Source organism: Aegilops tauschii, chromosome 1 (genome assembly GCF_002575655.3).
Source record: "Aegilops tauschii subsp. strangulata cultivar AL8/78 chromosome 1, Aet v6.0, whole genome shotgun sequence".
NCBI lineage: Eukaryota > Viridiplantae > Streptophyta > Magnoliopsida > Poales > Poaceae > Aegilops > Aegilops tauschii.
This window is the reverse complement of record NC_053035.3, coordinates 213135521-213161890: the sequence shown is the minus strand read 5'-3', so window position 1 is coordinate 213161890 and position 26370 is coordinate 213135521. Positions and strand designations below refer to the sequence as shown.

The 26370-nt window shown below is 45.2% G+C and overlaps 3 protein-coding genes and 1 non-coding gene across 5 annotated transcripts; 1 reads left to right on the top strand and 3 right to left on the bottom strand.

Moving 5' to 3' along the window:
- Positions 1-1727: 1727 nt before the first annotated feature.
- LOC109784197 (cellulose synthase A catalytic subunit 7 [UDP-forming]) lies at positions 1728-5987 on the bottom strand. 2 transcript variants are annotated; one of them, XM_020342794.4, is made up of 8 exons: positions 5633-5987; positions 5433-5548; positions 5276-5345; positions 5005-5167; positions 3795-4884; positions 3143-3709; positions 2580-2930; positions 1728-2487 (listed from the first exon to the last, which is right to left on the bottom strand). In XM_020342794.4, the coding sequence occupies exons 1-8, from the start codon at positions 5832-5834 to the stop codon at positions 1900-1902; spliced, it is 3147 nt and encodes a 1048-aa protein (XP_020198383.1). In that variant the 5' UTR covers positions 5835-5987; the 3' UTR covers positions 1728-1899. The 2 variants fall into 2 exon arrangements, with proteins under 2 accessions (XP_020198383.1, XP_073367003.1); XM_073510902.1 differs by having other exon boundaries at positions 5433-5951.
- Positions 3019-3089, top strand: TRNAG-GCC (transfer RNA glycine (anticodon GCC)). Its single transcript has one exon. It is a non-coding gene; the product is annotated as a tRNA-Gly (tRNA).
- A 912-nt stretch (positions 5988-6899) lies between the features above and the next one.
- LOC109784198 (eukaryotic translation initiation factor) lies at positions 6900-10470 on the bottom strand. Its single transcript, XM_020342795.4, has 5 exons — positions 10152-10470; positions 8761-8929; positions 8523-8648; positions 7410-7475; positions 6900-7308 (listed from the first exon to the last, which is right to left on the bottom strand). The coding sequence occupies exons 1-5, from the start codon at positions 10367-10369 to the stop codon at positions 7258-7260; spliced, it is 630 nt and encodes a 209-aa protein (XP_020198384.1). The 5' UTR covers positions 10370-10470; the 3' UTR covers positions 6900-7257.
- Positions 10471-13527: 3057 nt separating this feature from the next.
- LOC109784195 (peroxisome biogenesis protein 12) lies at positions 13528-19659 on the bottom strand. Its single transcript, XM_020342793.4, has 10 exons — positions 19297-19659; positions 17971-18076; positions 17040-17188; positions 15765-16020; positions 15336-15445; positions 14928-15002; positions 14741-14827; positions 14409-14495; positions 13948-14085; positions 13528-13857 (listed from the first exon to the last, which is right to left on the bottom strand). The coding sequence occupies exons 1-10, from the start codon at positions 19402-19404 to the stop codon at positions 13786-13788; spliced, it is 1188 nt and encodes a 395-aa protein (XP_020198382.1). The 5' UTR covers positions 19405-19659; the 3' UTR covers positions 13528-13785.
- Between the last annotated feature and the right edge of the window lie 6711 nt (positions 19660-26370).

Here is a 26370-nt window from a genome sequence, read left to right as displayed (position 1 = left end):
GACAACGGTGGTATGTGAAGATATTCACAACGAAGATTATGACTCAAGAAGACATTCACGTGAAGACAATGTTGTGCGAAGACATAGTTGTTTCGTAGTTTCCTTTTCTTCTTTGTTGAGTCATAGGAACCACCGCACTGTTAAGTGGGGTCCAAGTGAACAAAGTCAGAGTGTCTGAAGCGATGCTCAACCAAAACCTATGTCTTCGAGCGAAGACAATGAGAGCAAATCTTATCCAGAGCTGGATGAGTCAGCTTTACTTGTAGCCCAAGTCAAGTTGTCGCGTGTGTTTGAAATCTGACCGTTGGACACGTGTCAGTTCCTAGTGACCCAGGGTTATTTCGGACAAATCAGGTCGGGTTGCCTCCTGGCTATAAATAGCCCACCCCCTACACCATAAATTGGTGGCTGCTCAGAGTTAGTACACGGCTTTTGTCGTTTGAGAGCAATCCACCTCTGAAGCATTTGAGAGAGAGATCCTTGCGAGGACAAAGCCCAAAACACCTAGAGCCAAAGAGTGTTAGGCATCACTGAAGTCTTTCTGTCCGCGTGATCTAAAGACTTATTACACCTGAGAACTGTGTATCCTCCAGCCGGTTAGGCGTCGCGTTCTAAGCATCCAAGAGTCATTGTAGATTGCCGGTGAACGAAGTCTGTGAAGGTTTGGAAGTCTACCTTGAAGACTTACTAGAGTGATTGGGCGACGACTAAGTGTCCTTAGCTCAAGGGGAATAAGGTGAAGACGCGGTCTTCTGAGTTGAATCTCAGCATCCCTAACCAGACGTACAGTTGCCACAGCAACTGGAACTGGTCCAACGAATCCCTGTACTCACCAAGCAACTGGTTCTATCTCTTACCTTTCTTTACTTACAGTTTGTCTTCGTGAAGTCATTGACTGCTTGCTTGATCTGATTGACTTCACTGTGTGACGACTATTGTTGTTTGGCTTCATACTATCTTCCATTCTGATCCATACTACCTAGCTGCTAATAGTCTTCGTGTTTTCACTTCATTGCTTACTTGACTATGGCTTGTCTAGTGTAGTCTACCTTCCGTTGCATGCAATAGGTTCATTTGTATTGTTTGTCTTCAAAGCCCCCGTGTTTTGAAGACTTTCATAAAAATCGCCTATTCACCCCCCACCCCCCCTCCTCTAGTCGATAACTAGCACTTTCAGCTTGTGTGACTTGGCAATATTTGATTGGAACAAGGGAGAGGATGAGGCCCACCCCGTCAAAATCAAGGGGGAGAAGAGAATTTAGAGGAAGGTTACATAACACAGTTACATAAGGTTTCATAGGTGTAGGATTTCTAGCTTTATGAATAAAGCCACACAACCAATACATATGAAGCATACAAACGCACACCAATCTATTGGGATACCAGCTATACAAGAAAAGCACCAATAGCTAAAAACAAGGAACCAAATATAGGGACTAAGCTACGCCAAGCTAAGCACAAAACTAAGGAAGCTAGCTAGTTCCTCGCAATAAGCCGAAGTCTTCTCGGATCGCCTCAACACGCCTCACCAAGCAGGTCACCACTCCAACACACACTTCAAAGGTATGTGCATTCAGGAATTCAGCAAGTACGTTTAAATCTTAGCTACATTGGTACTCATATGTAAACTTCTGTCATTTATAAAAGATTTTATATTAGTTTACAGAGGGAGTACTTGATGCGGTGGCGTATGCCAAGTTGTCAACACAAAAATGTAACGATGGAAATGCAGAAACAGTGTCCTTCCATTCGAATATAATGTCCTGAACAAATTCTTACAACTTGAAACCCCCTGAATCAACACTTTATCTCGCTTGCAAAACTTGTACAAAATAAGCAAGTCAAATATGAACCGCCCCAAAGGTGCAATGTGTGCAAGCCATTGACAACTAAGGTCAATCAGCACTGTACTCCACACGGCTTAAGGATGGGCCCCTTGGGCTTGGCAATGAAGGGGTCGATCCTGACCCACACAAGGGAAAAGATGGACGCGAGCAGGACAGACCAGAGCACAACGATGGTGGGTGTCCGGTTCTGCCTCCCCATGAGCCCCTTGAGGAACGGGTAGAGGTGGACGATGACCCAGAAGGAGAAGAAGAGCTTCCCAAAGAGCGGGCCCCATGACCCGTACCCGTTGTTGACGGCGTCGGAGACGCCGGCGACGATGCCGACCATGTTGATGATGATGAGCGTGGTGGGCGGGATCAGCAGGGTCGTCCACTTGAAGAGGTAGAGGTCGCCGAAGGCGTCGGCCTCGTCGGCGCCCGCCTTGGAGGTGACGGTGAAGTTGGTGTCCACGCCGCCCAGCACCTTGAGGAAGCCCTGGAAGACGGCGAACAGGTGCGCCGACACGCCGCCGATGACCCAGAACTGCTCGTTACGCCACCAGTCCTCGATGCTCACCCCGCTCCACCGCAGCTCCAGCACCCCCGTCGCGATGATGGACATGAACAGGGCGATGAACCAGATGCTCGCCAGGTTGTTGAGCTGCACAGCACCCACGCACGGTCACCTACCGATCACTCGCTTGCCAACGCAGGCAGACCACAGCTTGCTTGAAAGAAGTGATGAGCGCTTACCGTGGGGATGATGAATTTGCCGGTGAGGAGGCAGACGGCGGGGATGGTGCAGTAGGCGATGAGGGGAATGGAGGTGAAGGGGTAGACGATGGTGTTGGTGTAGGCGAAGCGCTCGAGCCACTTGAGACGGCCGCCGTAGGCGTACCAGAGCGGGCAGTGGCGACTCATGAAGATCTCGACGGAGCCGAGCGCCCACCGGAGCACCTGGTGAAGCCTGTCCGACAAGTTGATGGGCGCCGACCCCTTGAACGCTGGGCGCGTGGGCGTGCAGTAGACGGACTTCCACCCGCGGCAGTGCATCTTGAACCCCGTCAGGATGTCCTCTGTCACTGACCCGTAGATCCACCCAATCTGCATAATTTTCACGCCAATAAATCAAATGGATTGTTAGTAAAACATCAAGAATGGCAAGCTCCACGAATGCAACAAGCTCATCCAAGCACCAGTGGTCTAGTGGTAGAATAGTACCCTGCCACGGTACAGACCCGGGTTCGATTCCCGGCTGGTGCACTTTTTTTTTCTATTCTGAAGAAATTTTACGTGACCAACTGAATGATTTTTACCTCTTTGCCCCACTCGGTCTTCTCCTCGTACCCACAGCTGATGACGTGGATGGCTTCCTTGATGAGTCCGGCGGGGTCTGCGGCGGCGCCCTGCGGCAGTCCTCCGTCCTCGACGAGCGTGGAGGCGATGAACACCGGCGACTGCCCGAACCGCTTCTGGAAGCTCTTCTGCGACATGAGCGACGAGCGCTCCAGCTCGTCGTACCCCTCTATCCCCTCCTCGATCTCCTCCAGCTCGTACCCGCGCTGCTGCTTCCGGTACGACCCCTTCTTCGGCCCGCCGCCGAGCTTATCCTTCTTGCCCCGCTTCTTGTAGAACCCCAGGAGCCCGCGGCGCGGCTCATCGTCGCCGCCGCCGCCGCCCTTCTTGTCCTTGCTCGACTTGCGGTGCTTCCCTCCGCCGAAGCAGCAGCAGCAGCAGCACCACGAGGGCCAGCAGTCGCACGTCATCTTGGGCCTCTTCTCCGGCCGCGGCGGGTCGTACCCGTACAGCGCCTGCCTGTTGAACACGCACCCCGTGCCCACGTACACCGGGCCCTGAATGCCGTCCAGCCCCTTCATGTTGATCTGCAATCACAACGCCACACAACAGCATCATCAGCTCGCTTTCGCTTCGGAATGAAACAGAAGGTGTCAGAGGATGGAGGCTTACGTCGAAGAAGACGACGTTGCGGTTGGCGTAACGATCGTGGAGGTCGATGCCGTCGAAGCGCTGCGGGAACTGGACGTAGCAGAGCTTCTTGCCGAGCTGCGGGTCCATGAGGAAGCACATGGCCTCGCGGACGGCCTTGCTGTTGTTCACGTAGTGGTCGCAGTCGAGGTTGAGGATGAAGGGCGCGTTGGTGAGCACCGCCGACACCCGCACCAGCGCGTTCATGGCGCCGGCCTTCTTGTGGTGGTTGTGGCCGGGCCGCTTCTCACGGGAGACGTACACCAGCCGGGGCAGCTCGTGGCCCTCCACGTCCAGCGCGCCCTGGCTGCCCAGGTAGACCTGGATCATGCCGGGGTGGTCCCTGGTGTTGTTCCCGGGCCACGGCGTGCCGTCCTGCATCACCCACCCTTCCTCGGGCTTCTTCTCGGCCTTGGCCACCAGGCCGTTGATCCGCACCTTGAACTCCTCGTACTCGCGCTTCATGGCGCGCCGCTCCTTGACGAACGTCGGCTGCACCTTGTCCTTGAGGTAGTCGATCTTCTGGGAGAAGTAGAACTCGGGGGCGCGCGGCTCGATGGCGAACTTCTTGCAGAAGGGCACCCAGCGGCGCGCGAACTCGGCCGTCTCGGAGAGGGTGTCGAAGCAGAGCATAGAGGCGCCGTCGTCGGAGACGTAGCAGCTGTTGCGGTCCACGGGGTAGTCCACGGCGAGGATGGAGAGGACGGTGTTGGCGGTGATGATGGGGGGCTCCTTGAGCGGGTCCACCGTGCTCACGAAGAAGTCGATGGGGGACAGCCGGGACGGCTCGCCCTCGCGGTCGTACCGGAGGGCGAGGCGGTCCAGGTACGTCTCCCGGGTCACCGGCGACCACTTGGGCAGCTGGTCCAGGATCCAGGAGAGCGCGAACCAGAGCTCGCAGATGACGGACACCAGCCACAGCGGGATGGCGTCGTTGGCCGGCGTCATGATCCGGAAGCGGAGGAAGAAGCAGAGCACCACCAGGCGGAGCACGATGACGATGCGGTACGGGTTGATCTGGCTCGACGGCACCGGAAGCTTGCGCCACAGCGGCTGACGCGCCTCCGCGAGCCTGCGCATGCGATCAACTCATTTCATTTCATTTCGTTTCGGCGCGCAATGAGTACCACGTACAGTACTACGTTGTTTGTCAGCGAATTCGAACTGAACTTTAGCCACGCTGGGGGCTTACAGCATGTACTCGTCGTCGTTCTTGTCGTCGTCGTCGTCGTCGTCACTGTTGTCTCGGTTGAGCTTGCCCCTCTTCTCCTGCTTGGTCTTCCACTTGTCGATCCTCTCCTTCCACTCCATGCTCCCCTCCATCTCCCGCTCCGCCTCAAGCTCCTTGCCAGCAACTGCAAAATCAACGCACACCACACGAACTCTTCTTCAGTTCTTCAGATCACTCTCATGCAGCAACAAGAAGAAGAAGAAAAAAAAGAGGTGTTCTGTTCTGCACTGACCGCTTCCGCCGAAGGAGGACATCGCCGGTCCACCGGAGCGCCACTTCTGCGGCGGCTGCTCGCCGTTCTCCTGCAAGGCAAGCGTCGCGTCAGTTCACAAAGATGGTTTGCTTCGGTTGGATTTTTCAAAAATGGAAACATTGCACACTGATCATACCGAGTACACGTCGAACGGGACAGGCTCGTGAGGCTTCTTGGGGCTCTTGACCTGGAACTCGTCTTCTAGGTCGTCCATGTCGCCGTCCTCTTCGTCCCCTTCCACCCTCGGGCACCCTGCGACAGTAGATTCCGCCAAAATGTGGCCAGTTGTGATGAACTGTGGCATTAACTGACTGCTTCTGAACCAATGTGGGTTACCTTTGTGGCGCTTGTAGCGGGTGTTGCACTGGGGGCAGCACTGCGTGCCGTCGCTGCGCTCGTACTCGTAGCACGGCCGGCACACGGGGAACCCGCACTCGGCGCAGGCCACGAAGGGGCTGCCGTCCTCCCGCGTCCCAACATCGTCGCCGCACGCGCGGCACACCTTGGCGGCCTTGGCCTTGGGCTCGCCGGTGTCCATGGCTGGTGCGCGACACTGCGACGGTGCCGCGCAAGGTGGCGGTGGCGGTGATGATCTGGTGGAGGAGGGGTGAGGTATCCGTGAAGGGACATGGAGGAGGCTAGCAGGTGATATAGCTTAGATGGCGCGGTAAGGTGGCAGGGCGGCGTCTGTCACCAACCGTGGGGTGGAGAGTCCGGGCTTGATTAGAGCACAAGCCAAGGCAAGGCGGAAAGATGCATGACAAGCACAGCGTGGATCGGTCGGTTGCGTAGCAAGGCCTGCGTCTGGTGTTTCTTTCTTTGTTTAGGTGCGATGGAAAATGCCGCAGTGTTGTTGAAGCAAAAAGGACTTGCGTGATGGATGGAAAATGCGGAGAAGGAGAAGGAAATGGTGGACAGGAACGAGCCGAGGTGAGCTGTGGGAAGAAGGCCGTGGGTGAAGCAAGCGGTGAATTGAGACGTCGCCGTAGGGGTGGTTCGCGGTGACGCATCCATCGGCGTTCCTTGTGCCAGGGTGAAGCCGTGGATGAGTGAGCTTCAAGTCAGTGCGTGTATAAATGGGAGAACCATGCGACCTTGTGAGCGAGGCAACCAAGAACAAACTTCTTGTCCCATGGACCGCAGAGCGTAGGAGCACACCGACGCAGGGCAAGATCATACTTTCACCTTCTTCTTTTTTTTGACAGCTTTAATTCCTCTCTATTCATTGGTGAGCAAGCTTACATCTTTACGTAGGAGGGGAAGAAGGTCAGAAGGAGCATTACCTAACCACTCATTACAAATCAAAATTCTAGCAATCCTAGCTAATTCATGTGCAACCACATTTAACAAAATTCAAAGACTATAGAGCTCAACTCACAAGCCAGATGATACCAATCATCAACAATGACCGGCATCTAAACAGCCAGATCTTACTTCCACTTTCTCAAACGTAAAAGGTATCATTGGGCAAGATCAAAGGTACAAAAACAAATTAGATCTAAGCATGAAATATTGGTAGGAGAGTAACGAGGAAGGGAAGATTGCACATGGAAACAGATTATGCCGACTAAATTTGGTTGGACATGTATGGAACAGCGTCTCATCAACTTCGAACCGCAAAATTCATTTTTTTTTCCTGCCAGCTTTTCGGAGCCCACAAATGTGGACTAAACAGCCAATACCTAAGTCTTGCACAAAGGCAAATATATGCTTAAAACAGTGATGATGCATCCCACTTCCCACACAAGGTGGGGTTCCTCCTCTGGGTTGTTAAAATCAAGGGATATTGCGAGGAAAATTGAGTGCATACGACATCTCTGCATACCACAAGCAATCAGAGAGCAAAACGACATAGTAGATTGGAAAATTGCCTCAAACAACATTAGCTGAGGCGGTTCGAATCTCGGTAAAACACTACACGGCCACTTTTCCAAGCTGCGGTCTTCATCATGTGTGCAGCCTTAGACGGTGTATCGTCCACCTCTGCTTGGTTTCTGACTTCTTGAGTCATCCTGCATTTGAGTCACACCAAAACAGAGTCAGCTGCAGACATGGAATGTTTTCTACGAGTGCCTAGTGCACAATTTTGGGCAATAAAAAAGAAGAGGCATACGTGGAAGCTGTAGACCATCTTATCATTGTAGTCAATAACCTCCTTCCATTTCTTGCCAATGTCCACCTGTAGCATGATGAAAGAAGGGGTGAACACATTACAACCATCTCAACATGATTAAACAGCAACATATAAGTTGCAGCCTGGGGCTTGGTGTTATTCATGGCAAATGGCCCAAACTGTATAAATGGAAGGGCGACCCAATATTATTATCTATATATGCATGCATTGGAAAGAAAGAGAATCTCTAAAGCTTGGTGTAGTTATATTGTACTCCCTCTGTCTCAAAACGAAGGTGTTTTTTGATACTATAATAGTGTCAAAAAACGTCTTACATTTTGAGACAGAGGGACTACAAAACAGATGAAAAATGCCCGTATGGCAACGTCCTTCAATAAGTGCACAAGTAAAAAAATAGGGATTTGTAAAACTGATGCTAAATACGAACAAATTTATTAAGTACATTAGTTAGTACCAAATGTTTCCTTTAGTGCTTTTCCTAGTGCAAAAAAAACTAAGAGCATCTTCTTCCAATTCTCATACATTCTATAGTCTACAGTGTTTCAATGTACAGTAACTACTTGTAAACACATTGCATGACACAGACACAAGTAACATCAGTGCAGCACCACAAAGACTAGCCTTGCCAACGCAACTGACTGGTACCATCCCTACAGGCTGCAGCTAAACAGCATTGAGTAGAATAATATATTTCTTTTTTTTCCTTCGGAACTAAATTGTTTTCACTTCCAAGAGATATGAAGAGTGGCCTTTTGTCAATTGAATAGAAGGCTTTTTCCGCTTCATGGACCAGTAAAGTTGGTTGTCCAATCAATACTTTGCTTTGCCATATAGTGGGTTATTTAAATTTTGTAATTGAACTTTGGTCTATTTCATGCATCAGAGCTGTGGTCTGTAGAGTGCTCGTTTGTTTAAAATTTTCCCTAAAATAATCCACAAAACTAGATGCATGTTGATTGTGGACTCAACAAGAGGTGAGGAAGCACTGGGCTACTATCCCCATCAACATTTCAACCAATACATTAAAATGTACAAAAAAATACAACCATCGATGAGGCTGATTTGCAAAATGTTTTTGTTCCCAAAACAAACCTGAACAGCTTCGTTACTGGCAGTCTTAGTCCATAATGAAAGCTTATCCTGTCTCTGGCGGACACTAGCAACAACACCACAAATTTCCTGGCTTTCATCGAACTGCTCTCCAATCAGAGCCATACACTGCATGTTTACAAAGTTAGTTAAAAGGATTCCGCTGGTAGGGACTTACAAACCCAGATAAAGCATGCGATGCACCTCGGAGAAATAAAATATTAATATTACAGAAATTTACCGTTTCAAGCCACATGGTATCAAGATTGGTCTTCCTGCTAGATATCACAGTCCATTTGCCTCCATTTGCGCACTCTGGATCTTCCCACTTCGGTTCTACCCCAGCCTTGAATAAATGAAAATCAGCACTTCCTACCAGCTTACTCGGACGGAAAATCTGATCATACAAGCTGTAGAAACCAGGAAGGCATAAGTTAAAGAAAGAATTTTAGAATATAGAAACATATAGCATAATCATAGTCAAACTGTCCAAGAGAAAATAGGAAGAAATGCTGCAGTAGAAGTTTAGCATAACAGAAAACAGAATTTTGATTTCACTTCCTGCACAACATAATCACGTGCATTTGAATCTACTACTCCTCAAATATGATTATACATTACTGGTCTTATGATCATGTTTGTATCTGAAAATATATGTTGCGATGGTTTGGTTCATAAACAAACCAAAATGTGTTTTGTACTGTAAGATTATTATTGCTATTTAGTAATATATAGGGTTTTCCCTTATTCCCATAAAGGGAGCATCGACACGTAGAGGGTGCCTAAAAGAACAACGTAAGAAACAGAAAGAAACAATGAAATGGAGGAGAGCCGGAGACTGGGCTCAAGCAATGGTGTCCAACTATCTGAACAATCTAGGAATCTTTACAAAGATTCAATTAAAACATCAAAGGTACGTTTATCACAACACAAATAATGACACATGCAAACATAATAATAAACAACACAGAAGATTACTTGTTTGGCTCCCAAATAACACCATATTATTCTTACTCATATAGGAAAATTTTCCTTGCACAAAATCCTAAGGAGGAAGTTGGAGAAGAAACTGTACAAAACTTGTCATGCTCAAGTGGGAAAATACGAGTATAAGTACCTAAAGTTAATTTAAATTGAAAACTACATAGGAAATTTTTAACATATATATAAAATTTTAAAATTCCATGGGACCGTTGATAACAACGAAATAATCCTCTATCAGCTACAGTACCGAATGATATCACATAGTACATCATTCCAACATACAACAAAGTTCTAAACAATGCACAAGGCCCTCCCTAGATATGAGAGCTAATCATACAACGAAACAAAATTGTCCAAAAGCAATCCGACCTCGGCCTACAGCAGTAACAACATCTGTTTTTTTTTTTTGCGAATAACAACATCTGAAATTTGTAGCACTTAGTCATATAATCAACAGATATCTTCGGAATAACCTAACAACTTATACTTTTCGGATTTGTTGGCGCAAGGTGGCATATAACTCGATATTGTCGGCCAAAAATCCCCATCACGTAGCCACTGGGAATAGGAACCAGCAGAACATCTAGATGACTGGATCAGATCTGAGCGGATCGGGTGAGGAAGCGCGAGAGGAGCGCGCGCACGTACCACCAGAACTCTTCGACGGTGTCGAAGGTGTAGCCCTTTTTGAGCGAGGTGCCCCAGGCGGCGCCGGGCTTGGGCTTGGTCTGGATGTCGTACCAGAAGGTCCACTGCCGCTGCAGCTTGTGCGGCCCCTTCGCCTCGGCCGCACCCGCGTCGCCCTCGGCGGCGACCTCCGGGGTCTCTGTCGCCGCCACCGGGAGCGCAGCTTCGACCTCTGCCATGTCGCGCCGCCGCCTTTGCTTTTCGAGGGTTTTGGGATGGGGAGGATGAGTCGCGAGAGCCGCAGCGAAAGAGAGAGAGAGGAGCAGCCGCCGAAGGAAAGGGAGGGCAGAGGTGGGTATGAGGCTATGAGCCGTGTGGGTCTTACCTGGGCTTCTCACCCAGTTTGTGTCTGGTCTTTTGTGGGCTGAAGAAGCGTAACGAAATTGGCCCTTCATCCACCGGTTTTAGCGGTCTTTTTTGGGTTTTCTCGATTTATTTTGATTCCCTCGGTTTTCCTGTGATCTAGAAAAATTTCATATAGAAGGTAAAATAAAATAAAGAAAAAGGAGAGAAAAATAAAAGAAAAAGCAGAAGAATACAAATAGGAAAAAACAGAAACTGGGAAAAATGCCCAATCTCATATATGCTTGAGTATTTGAGAGTGATCTTTTTTTGTTGTTGTATGTGCTTCTCTTGTTGTGTTGATCACATTGAATATGTCTTGAGTGTCTCACATCCTTGCCATGACATAAGTTGCATTTGCATTGGACTACTGCTCATTTGTGCGTAGGCAAGTCGAACTGTGTATCCTTTTAGATGGGCCTGTCAGACAGAGGGAGTAGTTTTTCCCTCACCTATATTACAAGCCAAACATTTAGGACATGGGCAAGAATTCTTCTCGCTCTCTCTTACCCTACTTCATCGATTCCTCAATAGATTTGTGAGAGATTTGAGAGATGGCCTAACCATATCCAAGATTATTTTTACTCTCTCTTTTAACCAACCACTTTCTCGATCTGAGAAGTTACAAGCTTTTTCCTTTGATCTTGTTACTCTTGGGAATGGAAACTCCTACTCCCTCTGTTTCTAAATATTTGTCATTTTAGAGATTTCAAATGAACTACCACATGCATATATATATAGACATATTTTAGAGTGTAGATTTACTCATGTTGCTTCGTATGTAGTCACTTATTGAAATCTCTAGAAAGACAAATATTTTTCATCATACATACACACACTTACCCCTTAAACACACACCCTATCCTTAGAGCATCTCCAGCCGCGCCCCCAGAAAGTCTCCCCAGGCGATTTTTTCGCGCCGGTGCCAAAAAAAGGCCCAGTCGCGTCCCAGGAGTCCGATTTTCGCCGGCCTGGGCCGAAATTAGCGCCGGCGGACCCAAGCCGAACCCGACGCGCTAGGGGGCGCCCAGGGGCGCCGGGGTGAGCGGTTTTGGCGCGAAAGAGCCGCGGGCCAGCCGCGTCAGCGACACCACGCCTCGTCTCCTCCCAATGCGTCGATTTCCCGCAGGGAATCAATGGCAAGGCTGTCGCCGGTCAGCCTTGCCATTGATTCCTCACGGGCGGCGCGCCGACGCCTCCCCTCCCCCTCCCTCGCACGCGTACACACGGGCGCGGCGCGGCTATATAAGCCAGTGGCCTTGCTCGCCTCTGGCCACACCAGCCCCGCCCTAGCCGCCGAGCTCTACCTCTCCCGAGCGCCGCCGCCGAGCCCTCCCTCTCCCTCCCCCTCTCCTCCCGATGGCCGAGCGTTTTCTCGGAGACGAGGCGGCGGCCAACGGCTTCGGCCGCCGCACGCTCCGCGAACAGGAGTCGTGGCTCCTGTTTTAGGCGAACATCCCGGAGCCGCCGGACATGCGCGTCGGGCCAACGGGGTGGAGGCTCAGCAACGGGGGAGTGCCCATTCCCCCGTTGCCCGACGCCGTGGCGCGCCCCTCCTACTTCGCCGACGAGGTCGAGGTCGTGCGCGACTCCCTCACCGACGCCCAGCTCGCCCTCCCCCGGTACGCCGACGACAACCACGCGGCTTGGGCGGCGTACTTCGAGCGCCGTCAGCAGCAGCGGCTGGCGTCCACCAACGGCGCGCCGGTGGTCGGCGGCCTGAAGAACAGCGAGGGGCGCCATCTGTGGTGGGGCGTCCCCGGCCGCACACTCGAGGGCGTGCTGACGCACCTCGAGGGCGGCAACAACCCGCCGTTGGCGTATCCCCCGGCGAGGGCGGCCGCCCCGGCGCACCGCCGACGCGACGGGCAGTGGATGCCAAGGAGGTTCGGCTCTCCCTCTTCTTCCTCCTCGCGCTCTTCCTCCCACTCCTCCGGCTCTCCGGCACTGCTCGGCGTCAAGGCCGAGCCCGCGGCGGAGACGCTGCTCGGCCGGCGCACTCGCAGCGCCGGCATCGTCATCAACGAGGGCGGCCGGCGCGCCTCCTCGTCGGCTCCTCCTCCGCGCTTCGTCAAGCCAAAGACGGAGCCGGGTCTCCCCGCCGTGAAGACGGAGCACGGCGACGTGGAGCTCGACGACGACGCGGCCCTGAAATGGGCACGCCAGGACTCCCTGAAGATGGCGAGGGAGCGCCAGTGCGCCTCACTGCGGCGCTTCGCGCAGCGCCGCCGGGGCCGCGACGAAGGAGGAGTCGTCGTCATCGACGACAGCGACGACGACGACGACGCGCCGCCGCCGCCACCAGTCCGCCATGGCGACGCCGGGTCCAGCAGGGGCGCCCGCATCAAGGAGGAGAAGGCCGACGATGACGACGGCGGCGACTCGGCGTTCAGCCAGTTTCTTTTTTAGATTAGTTATATATTTGCTATGTAATGAAAATTCGCGAACATGTCTAATGCCCAAGTTTGCCGAAATTTAGTCATGTTTAGCCGAACTTTCCCAAAATTTACTATATATTTTTCTTTTTTGAACGCGCCTAGGGACAGCCCTGGGGCCGGCGGCTGGGGACCAACTCGCCCCAGGCCGAGTTTTTGCGCCAGCTCACCCCCAGGCGGCGATTTTAGACGCCCCCTAGAGGGCCAACGGCTAGAGATGCTCTTATGCATCTCCGAGAGACCAAACTAACAAATCTTGCTTCTCTTCCATCATCATTTTTTTTTTGGTTATCTTTCTTAAACGTCTGCCTTGCAAAATTCAAACTAGAACCTGAAAACTTTCAAAGCAGACTGTGAAACTTACAACTGCAAGGGTTTAAACTCATGATACTTGAATTATTAAATAAACTTTCAGATGACACTCAAAGGTACTATTGGTCAAATTTGAACTTGACAGAGAAACCGGTTTAACACACGTTTATATCAAATTCAGCCAATTTTAACAGAAATTAGAAGACATTTGCACAAATTCAAAGTGCCCGGAAATGAACAAGGACCAATGCAATCAACCCCCCTTTAATAAATCAACTCAATAATCACCTAGCAGTAATTATTACATGGTCTAAATCTCTGTTGAAGTTTCAACAAACAACAAAAATGGCACAAGAGCTGTATGGATATTACGTGAAGCAGAAAATGTATCTCGTGTGATCTCTGCATCAACAGGAATGCGGGAAAAGCTTCTTCTCGCCCCAGAGTCCCTAGCAGCCTTGAGCCCATATAAGCTACTTCTTTTAGTTGAGCTGCGCATATTCAATCTATAAATCATGGAAGAGGCGCCTGATTTGCTCAACAGTGGCAGGCATCAACGTCACGGGACATCTTTTATGCTGAAGTAAAACAATTGACAATGTCACATTACAGATTCGGAACGCATAAAAAATGACAGCTTCTAATGGCTGGTTTAGGAGAATATCTACCTGAGAGACAGACTTGAATATGCAACTGTAGCAAAACACAAAACCAGAAACAGAAAGAACAGACGGGTTGTTGCGCTTTTGGCAGCACAGAGGGCACAGCGTCCTGTCAGTTGGCAAGGGAAGTCCATCTTTAGCAACCTGACGAAAGTTATAAGAGCACGATATCAAACTCTGCTGCCGTAAATAACTACTCCCTCCGTCAGAAATACTTGTCATCAAAATGGATAAAAGGGGATGCATCTAGACATATTTTAGTTCGAGATACATCTCTTTTTATCCATTTTGATGACAAGTATTTTCGGACGGAGGGAGTACAAGTGTACTACACAGACAACAGGCAACATCATAGTTGCAAAACAAAGAGTTCAGATGTCATCCATGGTTCAGATCAAAAAGTTGGTGTCGATGCCAGAGAATGGTAGTAGCTTTCTTGCAAACATTTACAAGTATATACCACATACCTTTGGTAGCGGCGGCGGAGGAGGTGGGGGGTATACAGTCGGAGCTGACATTCTTTCTTCAGCAGATTGATACCACCACTCCATCATCTAGATAAGATCACCAGAAAGAGAACATTTAGTGCAGTTCCACAGCGGAATCATGCTTTGCATCACAATGCATCTACTGCGGGAAGAACATGAAATTACACATTAAAAGACGTCAAGAGAAACCACATGCCAGGACTATTATTCCATTCTATCTAAACTGTCCGCCTGTAAAGTTTATACGAGCGACAGAACCTTGAAAGATTTTTTTAATCTCTTAAATTCCTAGGGAAGAAGTTTGAACTGACCTTGAAAAAGAAGACCGCAGCAATTAAACCAGTTTGTGCATAATCTAGAGTCGTGTACGTACAATTAAGGAGCACCCTCTGGACAGTCTGCAGAGATCATATAAAAATAATCTTGTTATAAGTTATGACTAGACAATTTATACTAGTAAGAGAATCCCGCTATTGAGTAGTGTCTATCATTTCCTACCTTTAACCATGGAGGACCACGAAGTCTCTCGAGTTCACGACTTCTAATTCTTGATATCCTAGAAGATGAATCCATCTACTTTGTCAAGAAAAGGCAAGAGGAAGCATCTCAGCAGAATAACCATATGTTAATATGGAAAAGGTAAATGATTTTTTCATCTCATGAGATTTTGTCGTCTCCTAATATGGAAACAGTAAATGCTTCTGTCATCTCTTAATATGGGATGGTAAATGCTGTTTTGATTTGAAAAAAAATCTGTTATCAGTAAGCAAAATTCAATGCAAAAGATTAGACATAATGTATGAATCATGATAATAAGCTCAGAAGTATGGTTCCGTATATGTTGCGCTACATGCTAACCAAGTAACCAGTAATATACACTCTAATGGAAATTGGCAAGTATTATACCAGCTCTTGTCCGGTAGCACGACAAACATGAAGCCCAAGCACATGAAGTCCTGGACTGTAAAATGCAGTAGCATCCAACAAATACAGCAACTGGTAAGCAAATGAAAGGCCTGCAAATCAATATAGGGCCATAAGTTAATTTATGTTGCCCGTGTAATGAAACAGACAGAGCAGCGATGCACAATTACTTCGCATCATCAAATGTATAAAAAAGGAATAAATTAATAAAGTCTACAAGCATTGCAAAGTTATAGACTGACCCAAGAAAAGGCAGGTCATACAAAACTAACAAAACAAATCACAAAACTGAAACTTGTAGGCATCTTTTAATGGTCGTATATGAGCTTTCCAAAATTATTAGCTACAGAAAAGGCTTTAAACAAGTTAGGATTTATACAAGATGTTCATATATATGAGTAGTGGATCAACCTTCATGAGTCGCATGAATCCATGGATAACAAACACCTATTAGTGCCGCAAAATTGGTCCTAAGGCGCGTGAGATGTGACACTTCTCCAGCTGTAGTCTCAACTTGTGCTTGAGAAGTCTCCCCTTGTTGATCTGATACAAAGCCAGCTTCGTCGAATCTAACCTCACCCTGATCCCATAGGCTTGCCTGCAATCTTGCTTCTCTTTCTTTGTTATATACAGACTGCAACTTTGACTTGAAATACGGTAAAACAACCTATACAGATATTTGGAGCAGGTTAATAGCAGAATTTGTCCAAAACAGAGCTGTTTCATGATTTTCATCATTGCACTACATTACATATTTCATAGACCAATTCACAATCTTATCTTAACGAGACAAAAATTTAAAAACTAGATGATTAAATTTGTCGACTGCAGAATCTATGAAGATGTGCATAGGCTATTGAAGAAACTTGCGAACTGTATTGTAAAAGCAGAGAATCACAGCTTCAAATAGTACAAGAGCTTGAGTAAAGCACGTACTCCCTACGATCCAAAATAAGTGTCGCAGTTTTGAACTAACCTTAGTTCAAAACTGAACTAACCTTAGTTCAAAACTGTGAACTGAACTAACCTTAGTTCAAAACTGTGACACTTATTTTGGATCAGGGGGATCATATTTCAACATTGAGATGCTAAGGTAAATAAAGTTGCACACCAAGCAGATTGAGAACAAGTACATTAAGCAATTGGGGCTCAATATGCCTGCAATTCAGGCATGGGCAGAGTATCAGCAGCGCAGCGTATTATAGATACAGATTAAATATTACCCCCTCCGATCCAAAATAAGTGTCGTGATTTTAGTTCAAATTTGAACTAAAACCACGACACTTATTTTGGATCGGAGGGAGTACATGTCTTCATAGGACAGTAACTAAAACAGAAGACGCATAGATATTCACATCGTAGACCTGCTAGTGAGGTAAAGTAGCCCATGTAGTGATGTCTGCTGGAATCTTGGTGAACAAGTCAGCTATGGATACACATTGCAAGATCACACAAGGGGTTAACATGTGGTGAGTTTTGTTTGTAAGTGTTAACCTGATGAGATCCCAGATAAAAAAAATGAATGCATTCAATTTAAAAGAAATCACTTTAGTAGTGCTTGGGTGGTTTGTTGCTCACAGGTAGCAGCTCAAAAATCAGCATAACTAAAACTATTTAAATCCAGAACGTAACAAAGCCAACATAAGATAATACTTCAAATTAATCTCTGCCAGGGGACATCATTACCAAAAAAACAACAGAAAGGGTTTTCTGGCGCTTCCTTAGTGCAGAGTCATAGACTTTGACATTAGATTCTGCACCAGGATTACTTCTGTTCACTGAAACGTTAACAGGTCTCCGCCTGAGACCATATAACGACTCTGAAAAGGAACCATCTGAAAGATATATGCAGGAAAGTTGTAATCAAACACAATCACTAATTGCAAAAGCTGGTAATATAATTACTTGTTTGTTGATAACTTGTCAGACTTGTTTTATCAATCATACAATTGCACTACCACAACTAGGCTAAAGTAGGTCAAAATTGCATAGTCCTAGCTATTTCTTTCATTTGCGGAATGAGTTAGTGCTAAGGCTTAAGGTGGAGTCACTCCATTCTTCTACCTTAATATGTTGTATCCATGGTTCTATTCCACAACCAAAAATAAATTCTTCTGGGATATACTAGGATTGGGTGACTCCACGATGAAGCTACTAATCGAATTAAAAGTTTACTTCTCTGCCACATAGTCGCACTAGATAACAAAAGTAGTGGTAAGAACCTACTCCCTCCGTTCGGAATTACTTGTCTCGGAAATGGATGTATCTAGAACTAAAATACGTCTAGATACATCCATTTCCGCGACAAGTAATTCCGAACGGAGGGAGTACCCTGCAAGTAGTAGGATTTGAGATGATGAGGTTAATGTAAGGCTGAAATAAGAGATCGGTGGGTAGCCTTATTTAAACAGCTATCAGGGAGTAGTGTATAATTTCTTTCTCAATGATGCGCACCATGCAGAGAAATAAATAGCTGAAGATTAGCACTAAACTAAATACATAATAATACATTTTTCCGTGATATTCCTATATTACCATTCCATTGTTCAAAATATGAAGGTTGTAAACAAAGTTCCTTTTCAACAGAAAAGGGAGTTCTGCTACAGAGACAACGAACCTGTTGTTCGTAGACTATGGGACTCAAGAACAGACATTAACAAAGCAAAGAATTCATCTTCATAATCTAAAACTTTATGCAAGGATGGCCTCCTTAGTGCAAAAACCTGCATATAGTATCGACTAATTAGCATTGTATAAAGAGGGTGCATGATAAACTAAAATCAAATACGCAGACAGTTATAAGTTTGGCTAAGAAAAAAGTACTAAACAGGTCATAACTCGAAACTTTGTTCCTTTAACGAAAATCTTGTAAAACATAGCACTTGTCGTGTTCCAATACCTAGACACCTTTCTAACAAACAGCCCTCGGTACAAGATCACTTAACTGCCTGAGAAATACCGGTATTGTTGATATAACAAAATTGTCTCTTGAGCTTTTGGAGGGTATCTTTTGCAAGGCAAATTTTCTGCGTTGTTATGTGCAATCCATCCTAAAATAACTTCTTGTGACCAGAAAAAGAGGGGAAAAGGATGCGATTCTTAGCTTCTAAGATCAAGAGTAAAATTGTAATTGACTTTCTCAAATATAGGCACATCCATCAGTTGTGTGCATCCTGGAGCTTGCAACTGAAAACAAGCACAGAGGATACTGGTACTTTGCCTCGGCATATATTCATTTTCAAAGTTCTGCTGCGAGTGGTAATCTTGGGTGTTTTTCAGATTGCCATTATAGAGTACCATCTACATTGTTACCTGGATTTATTTGCCGGTATATCTCAGCTCATTGCATAACAGTAGGGATCCATGAGTGAGAATTCTGATGTGAGAAAAGGCTAACTCGAATTAACAAGCATGCTAGTTTGAGTTATCAAGTCGATTATTCAGGTACGATGTTATATGTTCGGATGTTCCCTTCATCGTCAAACATATACAGTACATCACAACCCAGCAATGTTCCCCTAGCATACAGCTCAGCAACAAGTGAACTCAATATCCCTCTAAAAAGAATACGTGAATCCAATTTCACTATTCCTCACGTAGCAATTAATTTACCCAAGTCATTGCAGCTAATCAAACAAACTAAAAAGCCAAAATGCTAGCTTTCAGCGGCAGCAGAAGCAACTCTTCCAGCTGCAAATATTGCGTATTACTGCCTTCTCTGGCTAACTACATTTCGTGGCCTCGCCAATCAAACCTAGCATATATTCAATCAAGCAAATAAAACACAAGCAGAACTCGCACTCTCAATCATCCACTACAATGTAACGCACGAACAGACATTGTTCGAACAGTCATAAGCACCCAATACTAATAGACGCAGCTAGTTAACCAAACCGGATCGATGGGCATGATCGCATCGGAGAGGAGGCGGTGTTTCACTTACCCCGAACGAGTAGGAGAGCGCCGCGCGGAGGCTGGCCGGGAGCTGCTGCGCCGCGGACATCTCGAAGAAGGTGGGCCGTGCGCCCTGCCCTCCCACCTGGAACAGCATCGCGCCGCCGCCCCCGCCGTCGCGGCCTCCTCCGGGTGTAGGGGGCGGGGGATAGGGTTAGGCCTCGAGCCTATGGTGCAGACGCGGTGTCTTGGCGAGGTACAGCGACGGAGCTGTATTCCGGCGGTGGGCCGCGGGGTTATCCGGTGGCGCGTCCGTGTAGTCCTGCGCGTCCACGCCGGTGAGAGAAAGGAGAGGTGGGGCGCAAAAGAGAAGCTGTGAGGGAGACGGGTCCGAGGCGTGAGGGAGAAGAAGAGACTACGTTTGGTTCGTGGGATTTTTTTTTTCTAACTGGTTGGCCGGAATTAGATTTTTTTAATACAGACGTCCCTCAAACCATCCAACCACAGCTTGGTTTGCCGTTGCAATTAGATGTGACGAATGAAAAGGATGAGAGATTAAAAATCCACTAATAATAATTGAATAAAGAGAGTGAGATTTTAAGTAAGATAAGGAAAATGAAAGTTGAGGAAGCGTGTGGATGAAAAGTAAAAGAATAAGTAGAGGAAAACGCGAGCTTTGCTATGCCGCTCTTCAGTTGTGCAATTAATTCTACTTTCCACCCAAGTGTTACTATCGTCCACTTCTGGTTTTGTGTAGGTCTAGTTTGGTTTTTCTTTTTATATCTATTTTTATTTTCAATTTTTCTCTTCATGCTTGTTTTTATATTTATTTTCCTTTTTAAACTTATGAATATTTTGTTAAAAATTCAAAAACATACTTTAAATTTGTGCATATCTTCAAGTTCATAAACATTCTTTTTAATTTGTGAACAATTTTTAAAAATTGTGAGATTTTTTCAGGCTCATCAGCAATTTTTAAACTCACAAACTTTTAAAATCCGTAAAGTTTTTGTAAATTCGTAACCATTTTTAAAATAATTTACATGTTCAAGACTCTCTCAGTATATGTCTTTGGATTGAAGAGGTGGGAGTGAAAAGAAAGAAGGGGGTTGGAGATCAATGGCTGAACTCACCACAAGAAGGTAGTGTTCTTTCCCAGAAAATATGATGAGAGCGGATTTTGCTACGAGTGAATTAATGAGATATATGGGGGCGTAAATAATGAGGACTATAAATTTGACCTTTATATATTTTTTAACACTACTCGGAGCCTCCGAATGTTTAGCTCGGAATCAATGAACACTGTTAAAGGTGGCAATTTTCAAATCACTCAGAGGGTTGGCGCGCTTTGTTGCGCCGTTGGTGTTGTTGGGTTTCTTCAAAAAATAATCACTTTATTTCAATATTATGGTGTATTACTTTTTTGAAAAGTCAAACCTTTAAAGATCAATAAAATTATTAGACAAATATATCAAAATCCACAATATCAAATCAATATTTTTAAATTCATCATAAAATGAAGTTTCATACTTTTTTGTTTGATATTGTGGATGCCGATATTTTTGCTATGAACTTGGTCATAGTTGAAGAAATTTGACTTTCTACAACTAATACCCCTTATATTTTGGAACAGATGAAATATTTAGTTCGGCGGGTGGTGGAGATGATAGGATGTGTTTTATTTTAATTTTATAATGCGGTGATGTGGGTCTTTCGTGGTGTGATTCTGAGTTATTCGCTAACTAACCTATATTTATGTGGGGAAATTTGAGTGTCTGTGGTCACAAGTACTATTATATTGGTGCTACAATATCATATGATGCCGCTTCTTTTTTCCAGGTGGTGGGAGGGTGCGTGGGATTGATATGTTTTTATAGGCCGGTTGCTGCTGATTAATTTGAAAAATCGTTGGCCCGATCAAAATAGTAGACCAAATCCAAAATTGAATACCTCAATTGAATTAAAGAGCTTCAAAATTAAAGAACATATTGAATTAAAAGAATTGAATGGAAGAGCTTCAGAAAGTGTTGACCCGGTCAAAATCAATTGACCCAACTCTAAATTGAATGCCTCAATTAATTGTGAGACCTTAAAATTTAGGAAACATAATGTATAGTATAAAAGAATTGAATGAGAGAACTTTGAGAAATTATTGTCCCAGTCAAAATTCGGTGACCGAATTCTAATTGGAGACTCAATTGGATATTTGGATGTGTGCCCTTTAAAAATAGGGAGCTTAGTGTTATAGAGGATAGGTGATGGGAGGGTGCGAGGGGTTGATATGATTTTGTAGGCGGTTGATGCTGATTGATTTGATAACTCGTTGGCCTGATAAAAATCATAAACCAAATCCAAAATTGAATACCTCAATCGAATGAAAGAGTTTTAAAATTATGGAATATATTTAATTAAAATAATTAAATGGGAGAGTTTCTTGAAAAATTGTGACCCGGTCAAAATCGAGTGACCCAATTCTAAATTGAAGACCTCAATTAATTGCGAGGCATTAAAAATTAGAAAGCATAGTGTACATAGTAAAAGAATTGAATGAGATAGTTTAAAAAAATTATTGACACAGTCAAAATCGGGTAACCCAATGCCGATTGGAGACCTCAATTGATTGTGAGGCTTTAAAAAGTAGGGAACATAGTGTATAGTGTAGTGTGTGTGTGTGTGTGTGTGTGCGCGCGCACATATTGTGTGAGGAGATCTACGACAAACGTTGGAAGGCCAACTCTCGTATCATTGTCCGCGGATGAGTCTGGGTTGAGGGAAGACTAGTGTGAAGCAGGCGCGAGCTGGGCCGGCCAAGGCGTGCGGGAGGTCACAGCCTCGTTTTTTTTCATGTTTTTTCCTTTTGTTTATACTTCTAAATATTCTAAAAATATATATTACCAGAAACACTTTATGCAAAAACATTTTGAAAAAATGTTAACCAAGCATACGGAAATGTTAAATGCATATAGAGAAAATATTTCTCATGTATACAAAAAATGTATATAGAAAAATACAAATGTGTATGAAAAAAGTTGATCATGTATTTAAAACATGTTAATCAAGCATCTAAAATAAATTGTTAATCTTGTATTTGGAAAATATTAGTTAAGCATTTCAAAAATGTTAAATATGTATAGAGAAATGTTGACTATGTATTCAGAAAATGTTGACCATGTGGTAAAAAAATATTAACCTTGTATTTTGAAAAATGTTAATCAAGAAGTGTTAAATGTGTACAGAAAAAATGCTGATGAAGTATTAAAAAATGTTAATTTTGTATTTGAAATTTGTTAATCAGGCATTTGAAAATGTTAAATGTGTATATAAAAGTTGTTGACCATGTATTAAAAAAATACATTTTATTTTTAAAAAGTGAATCAAGCATTTAAAAATGTGTATGGAAAAAATCATGACCATATATTTAAAAATGTTCATCTTATATGCAAAAAATATTAAATATGTATTAGAAAAAAATATTAGATATGTACCAAAAAATGTACAATGTGTATGAAAAAAGTAGAGATAAAAATTATAATTTTTCAAAAAATATAAATCATATATTTTAAAAATGTTGAACGTGTTTATGAAAAATATTTCTAATGTGTAAAAAATATTGTATGTGTATTGGAAAACGTTAACATGTGTTGAACAAAAAGTAAACCGATGAAAATCGACAAAAAAAGGCGAAGAAAACAAAGAAAACGAAAGTATAGTGGAGAACGAAAGAAAAACGAAGAAACCCAGTGAAAAACAATGGAAAACAAAATTTATTACAAAGAAAAAAGCCCAAGAAAACGAAAGAAAAAAGGAAAAGAAATAAAAAAATCAATGAAATAAACAAAGAAAACCAAGAATAATAAAGAGAATAAAAAGGAAAACTCAAAACCAGTGAAAACTAATGAATAAACGAATAACAGTGAAAGCAATAAAACCGGAGGAAAACAATGAAAATCTAGAAAAAGAAAGAAAACCATTGAAGAAATAGAGAAACCTGAAAGAAAGCAAAAACAAAGGAGAAAAAACAGAAGCGAACAAATTGAACGCATCGAGCGCAGCGTGCGAGCGAACGATTGGGTCGACCATCTACTGTAGCAAGCCGGAAGAATCTTCAGCGAGCCGGACATACATCTCGCTATAAGCAAGATATGGCCCTGGCGCGTATCATTGTCCGTGGACGAGATCGGACCAGTCGACGGACAAATAGTGTGTCTATTTTGTGGGCTGGCTTTGAAGATGGCCTTACTTAATTATACTCCATTTGTTTCATCTAGAGGAGGGCGTATCCTGTGCACCAAGAGTTTTTGTGCTACCGGTATACCGAACTTCAAAATTTGTACTATGAGTTCTAAAAATTCTGAAAATAGTTGAATATATAGAAATAGCATATATCTAACGTGTCACAAAATTTCAGTTGTAAATTCAACTCACAGAAAGAGAAACAAAAACAACAAATTTAGCTATGGTAGTGCTAATGGACCCAATTCACAGCACAGTTTAAATTAACAAACATTCATATCATAATTTATCTTTTTTATTTCTCGAGGCGTGAGTCAATTTATTAGCTAAATTCTATGACATGATAGATATGTATTGTGTTCCTATACTCAATTGTTTTCACGAGTTTTGAGAAGTTTTTTCATGAGTTTTTGACTTTGGTGCATCGGTAGCACTACTACGACATGATAGATATATATTTTTGACTTTTTCACCTGGCACCCGAAGAAGAATGGCCAGTTACAGTGAAAAGTGCGTATCACTTAGCGACGGCCGTACATGATGATCAGTTTCCCGGTGGATCTTCTAGTGCTAATCCTAAAGGAAGCCGATCAGTTTGGAATATTATATGGTGTTCAAATGTTCCTCTACATATGAAGCATACGACTTGGCTTGCGGCGACGGGTGCAGTAACAACTACAGCTCGCATGCAATATCGGCACTTGGCGCGGCATGGAACTTGTCCTCTCTATGGTACAACTGATGAGGACAGCTACCATGCACACTAGTTGCATGCAACCATGCACGTAGTGTATGGGAGGGCATCAGGCGTGTTTGGTCCGTCCCCCACGATCATGTCCTTGTTAACAATGGGCAGGAATGGTTGCTTAATCTACCGCTTAACTGCAAGGAGGCGTAGATGGATTGAGTACTAATGCTCATTTGGTGTATATGATAATTACATAATGATCTTACTCATGATAAAGAGGTTCCCTAGTGGATATTACGGTTGACTTTTTAGTGAGCTATGTGAATTCTATTGGTGATGTCAAGAAGTTCAGCACTGAGGAAATACTCAAGGGGAAAATAGCAGTTGCTGATTGGGCTTTGCCCGAAGTGTGAGTTAATCCTGCTCCTAAGCCTTGGCCACCTCCAACTACAAACTGCGTTGCTCTATCCGTTGATGGATCTTTCTCAGTTTGATTCTGGCGCCGCGACTGCATGGATGATTCTCCGGCGATATGATGGATCAATTATTTTTGTAGCATACCGGTATATTTTTAATTGCAATGATGCACTGAAAGTGAAGATACATGCATTTATGTAAGGGATGGCACTTGCTATACAACACTCCAATCTTCCGGCGGTTGTTCAGTTTGATTCTAATGTGGCTTTATCGAGTTTGACAGGAGATGGATTAATTCGTTCTGCATATGGACATCTCGTAGCTGAAATTAAAACGTTGACGAGGGACAGGGAGTTTATTCCCCAAAAATTAAATAGGGATTAGAATAGAGCTGCCGACCGCTTGACAAATTATAGTCACATAGAATTTATCACGGCTGTGTGGATGCATCTAGGACCTTCATGTATCGATGATCTTTTGCCTCCCGACTGTAATTCTATCAATTTGGAATAAAAGTCCTTTTTCATAAAAAAAAAACCTCGGGTGCACGTCGAATCAGATGACAGCAGCAGCGAGAGAAGCCCGGGTGCTAGACTTATTCTAGGCGCGACATAAACAGAAATGGCTTTAAATCCCATTCCGCTGTGGCAAGTGAGGGCTCGCTGACAGCATAGATACACTGTGTCATTTCATTGGTCGTTTCAGACTTTGAACACCAAGCAACTTGTGTATGAACAGTACTGTCTAATACTACTACCACACTGGTGACTGAGCTAGAGTAGCAAATTACAATTTACAAGGTGGCGCCACTTTGTACTCTCCAGCCACGAGCCGGAGTCCGGCCGGGCGAAGTAAAACTGAGAAGAAGAAAAAGAAGACGGCCCATGCGGCCGGGTACCGCTAGAGACGGTGGGCGGGGATGAGGCCGTCGTCGAAGTTTTGGGAGTAGCTCTTGAGGTCGTACCCCAAGCTTACGGTGCGGCGCTTCGGCCGCAGCACGGCGCGTCTCACCCTCCAGAACAGCTGCCTCACGGGCGCCGGCGCCTGCCGCCACGACCCGCCGCCGCTCTTCCCGTCCATCATCTTCGGGCTTCCAGTGCTCCTCGTCACGTCCAATGATCCTCCCAGAAACTCCATCAGTGCTTGATGAGTTTTGATGCGGACGGGGACGTAAGGCTCTACTGATCTTCTGCAGCTGAACGTAGCTCTTCTTGGATGATTAGGTAGCTGCTGATCTGAGATGCACGCACCGTTTGCACAAAATGAAGCTCATCAGCAGCCGTTTTATAAGCTCGCGGAATTGACGACTCCGGCCGGGCCCGCCATCACTGACGCGCACTCACGGCTGACAAGAATAATCCACTTTACACAACGATTAGGCCATGGAAAAATCACATTTCGGACATCTTTTCCCATTGCCACCCTTAAACTACACACCTACAGTCAAAGATCAACGCCGCATCCAAAGAGCGAAAGGGTCGATGGAGGCCTCCTGTGGTGTCGACACAGGCTGTTGCGTCGTACCGTAAAAGTAAATTTCTCTTTATGCATTAATAAAGCAACGTTGAAACCATGTGGTCTCGTGGTTAGTGACGACTCATATATCCGATCATGAAGATATACTAGTTCTTTGGGACAAAACCTTATCAGAAAAGAAAACAAAAGGAGGAGGACTAAGAAAGACGATGACTGCATGTTGACGCTTTACACGCACGACGGTCGTGGCGCATATATCCATTGTTCAGTTAAGGTTCAAGATACGGTATCTGCCGCAAGTTCACGATT

Bases quoted from the DNA above. Each gene is read 5' to 3' on its own strand.
- LOC109784197 (XM_073510902.1), bottom strand. From the start codon at position 5,834: ATGGACACCGGCGAGCCCAAGGCCAAGGCCGCCAAGGTGTGCCGCGCG. The intron at 3,710-3,794 runs GTAAGCCTCCAT...TTGTGATTGCAG, and splicing joins GCAACGTCGTCTTCTTCGAC to ATCAACATGAAGGGGCTGGA. The intron at 2,488-2,579 runs GTAAGCGCTCAT...GGTGCTGTGCAG, and splicing joins GCAAATTCATCATCCCCACG to CTCAACAACCTGGCGAGCAT.
- LOC109784198 (XM_020342795.4), bottom strand. From the start codon at position 10,369: ATGGCAGAGGTCGAAGCTGCGCTCCCGGTGGCGGCGACAGAGACCCCG. The intron at 8,649-8,760 runs GTAAATTTCTGT...GTAAACATGCAG, and splicing joins ATACCATGTGGCTTGAAACG to TGTATGGCTCTGATTGGAGA. The intron at 7,309-7,409 runs GTATGCCTCTTC...ACTCAAATGCAG, and splicing joins AGATGGTCTACAGCTTCCAC to GATGACTCAAGAAGTCAGAA.
- LOC109784195 (XM_020342793.4), bottom strand. From the start codon at position 19,404: ATGCTGTTCCAGGTGGGAGGGCAGGGCGCACGGCCCACCTTCTTCGAG. The intron at 17,189-17,970 runs GTTCGTTGTCTC...TATATCTTTCAG, and splicing joins CCATAGTCTACGAACAACAG to ATGGTTCCTTTTCAGAGTCG. The intron at 16,021-17,039 runs GTAATGATGTCC...ATATCTGTATAG, and splicing joins CCCTTTCTGTTGTTTTTTTG to GTTGTTTTACCGTATTTCAA.